The following is a 5,532-nucleotide window of genomic DNA, read 5'->3' on the forward strand; positions in this document are numbered from 1 at the left end:
TTTAACCACCCGTAACTCCCGAACCCCGGGGGCTATCAACGCGGGGGTGGTCTCATTCGAAAGCGGGCCTCGAGACGTACACTCGATTTGCGTTCGAGAGGGTTCCTTGAACTGAAGAGATCCCCCGAATTTGGTGCGGATTCTCCGTTTCAATTGTTTTCCATTGACTTAAGCATTAAAGCGTTTCATCCAGGTCGCCAGTAGCAAACAATGGAGCGCGCTCTGCTGGACAAACTAAGTAATTACACCATTTCAAGCATTTGATCTGCGTTATATGTTCTGTAAAAAAAAATTCATATCGGCGGCATATTCGCCGATACCGATATATCGGCGACAGGCTCATATCGGCCGATAATATCGGCAAAACGATATATCGGTCGGGCTCTAATTATTATTATTAATATTATCAGGCAACCCAAATCTGTTTCTTGATTTGAAACAATGTAACTCCTTAGAACATGCAGAAACTAAAATTTTGTTAAGGAAAATGAATGGCCTGGTTTCTACAACTTTCACTGTGGAGCAAAAATCTGGCTTTAAACTTGAAAGAAATAAAGATTTGACATTTATCATGATAATTATCGTTATCGACTGATATGAAAAATAGCATCGTGATAATTTTTTTGGCCATATCGCCCAGCCCTACTGCTAGCTTAAACTTGTAACTTGTCCTACAAACGGAAGTCCGTCGTTTCTCACTTAGTGATGTAAATCAACAGTGGCAATAACACACGAGGCATTTCCAACATCTCTCACATCATTAAACACTTGTGGACGTTGGCTAGTAATCCATCTAAAAGAGAATTCGGACCATCAGTCATAATCTGGACCTATTAGTAATTTGTCAATATCTATGAGTGCTAGATCCTCTTGGAGAATTTGCAAGTAGACAACTACTTGTTTACTTCTGTAGCCCAAAGTGACTAAGCACAAACTGCATGGTACAACCAAGAGTCACACATGTCCCAGCACACAATGGTGAGAGAGAAACGACTGACTTGGTAGGACAAGTTACAAGTTTAAGCTAGCAGTTTGTTCAAATCACTAACCCTAAGTATCAGGAACAGTAACAGTGATACTTGTCTTAGCAAGCACCACTAAATATAGCACACTGACCACTTGACCTCAGAATAAAGCCAGGAGTTCAGGAGGATGGGTTACATGCCAGACGAGTATTATTGGTCTCTCTGGCCAATGGTCAACTGTTGTTTTAAAAAACAGCTAATTTTATTAATAGATACATTCTCCAGGTAAGCCAAAAGCATAATTAAAAAAAAATTATAATAATTCAATATTAGCTAGACATCGATTTCACTGTGTGGCTAATGTTCGCAGCATTAATAATATCAAGGCTCAAAATACTAAACTATTTTAGCATGTGTGTTTGGCTCAGTGTTATTTTATTTAGGATTACTGATAAACTACTGTAGTTTGATTTGTATTAGTTATCTATTTTAGTTACAGTTACAGTTGTAGTAACGTTGTCATTTTATTAGTTTTTTATTATGTCTATATAGGTTTTTTATTAAGTTTAAGTTTTCTTTAATTATGAGTTATTTCAGTACTTCCACATACAAAATGGAAATGAAATAATATATATATATTGAATGTATTTATATATATGTACATGTGTGTGTATGTGGCTGTACATACACATATGTAGTTGTTTTTTGGTGTTTGGCTTAGTGTTATGTTAGAATCATTATTATACGCATACCTTTTGCTCTTTTAATATTTTGAATTGTTTTCAGCTTTATTATTTTGTTTTCATTTAAATGTTTAGTTTTGAAATGTTGTTGTATGCATTTGTCATTTTTATTTAATTTCCTTTATTTTCTTAAATGTGTGTGTATATATATAGTATTTATAGAGTTTTAGCTTTTAGTTATAATTACTTTTTCTTATTTGTAAGTCACTTTGGATAAAAGCGTCTGCTAAATGACTAAAAGTTAAAGTCAAAAAGCATAAAAAAAATTATTTTTTTCCAATATTAGCTAGACATCGACTTCACTGTGTGGCTAATGCATTAATAATGCATTAATAATAATATCAAGCCTCAAAACACTAAACTGCAGAAGCATGAGGTCCAGCATGACGTCATCAGCAGCACGTGGTGTGACACGCCCACTGCACAGCTCACACTAAACCTGCACACACGCCCACTGAACAGCTCCCACTAAACCTGCACAGTGCACACTAAACCTGCATACACGCCCACTGAACAGCTCCCACTAAACCTGCACAGTGCACACTAAACCTGCATACACGCCCACTGAACAGCTCCCACTAAACCTGCACAGTGCACACTAAACCTGCATACACGCCCACTGAACAGCTCCCACTAAACCTGCACAGTGCACACTAAACCTGCATACACGCCCACTGAACAGCTCCCACTAAACCTGCACAGTGCACACTAAACCTGCATACACGCCCACTGAACAGCTCCCACTAAACCTGCACAGTGCACACTAAACCTGCATACACGCCCACTGAACAGCTCCCACTAAACCTGCACAGTGCACACTAAACCTGCATACACGCCCACTGAACAGCTCCCACTAAACCTGCACAGTGCACACTAAACCTGCATACACGCCCACTGAACAGCTCCCACTAAACCTGCACAGTGCACACTAAACCTGCATACACGCCCACTGAACAGCTCCCACTAAACCTGCACAGTGCACACTAAACCTGCATACACGCCCACTGAACAGCTCCCACTAAACCTGCACAGTGCACACTAAACCTGCATACACGCCCACTGAACAGCTCCCACTAAACCTGCACAGTGCACACTAAACCTGCATACACGCCCACTGAACAGCTCCCACTAAACCTGCACAGTGCACACTAAACCTGCATACACGCCCACTGAACAGCTCCCACTAAACCTGCACAGTGCACACTAAACCTGCATACACGCCCACTGAACAGCTCCCACTAAACCTGCACAGTGCACACTAAACCTGCATACACGCCCACTGAACAGCTCCCACTAAACCTGCACAGTGCACACTAAACCTGCATACACGCCCACTGAACAGCTCCCACTAAACCTGCACAGTGCACACTAAACCTGCATACACGCCCACTGAACAGCTCCCACTAAACCTGCACAGTGCACACTAAACCTGCATACACGCCCACTGAACAGCTCCCACTAAACCTGCACAGTGCACACTAAACCTGCATACACGCCCACTGAACAGCTCCCACTAAACCTGCACAGTGCACACTAAACCTGCATACACGCCCACTGAACAGCTCCCACTAAACCTGCACAGTGCACACTAAACCTGCATACACGCCCACTGAACAGCTCCCACTAAACCTGCACAGTGCACACTAAACCTGCATACACGCCCACTGAACAGCTCCCACTAAACCTGCACAGTGCACACTAAACCTGCATACACGCCCACTGAACAGCTCCCACTAAACCTGCACAGTGCACACTAAACCTGCATACACGCCCACTGAACAGCTCCCACTAAACCTGCACAGTGCACACTAAACCTGCATACACGCCCACTGAACAGCTCCCACTAAACCTGCACAGTGCACACTAAACCTGCATACACGCCCACTGAACAGCTCCCACTAAACCTGCACAGTGCACACTAAACCTGCATACACGCCCACTGAACAGCTCCCACTAAACCTGCACAGTGCACACTAAACCTGCATACACGCCCACTGAACAGCTCCCACTAAACCTGCACAGTGCACACTAAACCTGCATACACGCCCACTGAACAGCTCCCACTAAACCTGCACAGTGCACACTAAACCTGCATACACGCCCACTGAACAGCTCCCACTAAACCTGCACAGTGCACACTAAACCTGCATACACGCCCACTGAACAGCTCCCACTAAACCTGCACAGTGCACACTAAACCTGCATACACGCCCACTGAACAGCTCCCACTAAACCTGCACAGTGCACACTAAACCTGCATACACGCCCACTGAACAGCTCCCACTAAACCTGCACAGTGCACACTAAACCTGCATACACGCCCACTGAACAGCTCCCACTAAACCTGCACAGTGCACACTAAACCTGCATACACGCCCACTGAACAGCTCCCACTAAACCTGCACAGTGCACACTAAACCTGCATACACGCCCACTGAACAGCTCCCACTAAACCTGCACAGTGCACACTAAACCTGCATACACGCCCACTGAACAGCTCCCACTAAACCTGCACAGTGCACACTAAACCTGCATACACGCCCACTGAACAGCTCCCACTAAACCTGCACAGTGCACACTAAACCTGCATACACGCCCACTGAACAGCTCCCACTAAACCTGCACAGTGCACACTAAACCTGCATACACGCCCACTGAACAGCTCCCACTAAACCTGCACAGTGCACACTAAACCTGCATACACGCCCACTGAACAGCTCCCACTAAACCTGCACAGTGCACACTAAACCTGCATACACGCCCACTGAACAGCTCCCACTAAACCTGCACAGTGCACACTAAACCTGCATACACGCCCACTGAACAGCTCCCACTAAACCTGCACAGTGCACACTAAACCTGCATACACGCCCACTGAACAGCTCCCACTAAACCTGCACAGTGCACACTAAACCTGCATACACGCCCACTGAACAGCTCCCACTAAACCTGCACAGTGCACACTAAACCTGCATACACGCCCACTGAACAGCTCCCACTAAACCTGCACAGTGCACACTAAACCTGCATACACGCCCACTGAACAGCTCCCACTAAACCTGCACAGTGCACACTAAACCTGCATACACGCCCACTGAACAGCTCCCACTAAACCTGCACAGTGCACACTAAACCTGCATACACGCCCACTGAACAGCTCCCACTAAACCTGCACAGTGCACACTAAACCTGCATACACGCCCACTGAACAGCTCCCACTAAACCTGCACAGTGCACACTAAACCTGCATACACGCCCACTGAACAACTGCACGTTTTAACAGATTAAAAACTATCTGGCGCTTATGTGAAATGTACCTAATTCTTTACTGTATACCTGCAGGAACGCTAACACAGGTGCTGCTGTGTCATGCACTTGAACAAAACCATCATGTTTGTTCAGTCAAACCAATACAAAATGTGAACAAAAGAGAGACATATATATATATATATATATATATATATATATTATAGCATATTATATGCAGACGCAGAGATGATGCTAACACGCGTCAGCGCACTGTAACGCGATGCTAGCTCACAGACGCGCACTACAGCGACGTAAACAAACCCCGGTTACTACGCGCTGCAGTGAGCAAGACTGACACACAGCACGGGTTAAACTCACTGCGGAGGTTGTTGACGAGCTCCGCGTGGCTCGCTCCTCCGGATTTCCAGGCCATTATTAAACACACTCCGCGGATCAGGTAGAGTGCGGCTGTCAGCGCCGCGCATGCGCACACCGCTCTCCCGACGAGCGTCAGCACGTCCAGCGCGGATACGTCACCAGCACGCTGATCAGTGCTGCGTTCAGCTCCGACAAAA

General features: G+C 45.5%; 1 protein-coding gene across 3 annotated transcripts in view; it reads right to left on the reverse strand.

Moving 5' to 3' along the window:
• LOC107554157 (protein-L-isoaspartate(D-aspartate) O-methyltransferase) overlaps window positions 1-5,511 on the reverse strand; it is a 34,277-nt gene extending 28,766 nt beyond the window's left edge. For 2 of the 3 annotated variants that reach the window (XM_016236582.1, XM_016236583.1), the window contains exon 1: window positions 5,336-5,511. In XM_016236582.1, the coding sequence (XP_016092068.1) occupies window positions 5,336-5,390 (55 nt within the window). In that variant the 5' untranslated portion in view covers window positions 5,391-5,511. The remainder of the gene's footprint in view (window positions 1-5,335) is intronic. The other variant, XR_001605034.1, reaches the window with a different exon arrangement.
• Window positions 5,512-5,532: the final 21 nt, after the last annotated feature.

The sequence above is a fragment of the Sinocyclocheilus grahami genome, unplaced genomic scaffold, assembly GCF_001515645.1.
Source record: "Sinocyclocheilus grahami isolate Dianchi unplaced genomic scaffold, SAMN03320097.WGS_v1.1 scaffold492.1, whole genome shotgun sequence".
Taxonomy (NCBI): domain Eukaryota; kingdom Metazoa; phylum Chordata; class Actinopteri; order Cypriniformes; family Cyprinidae; genus Sinocyclocheilus; species Sinocyclocheilus grahami.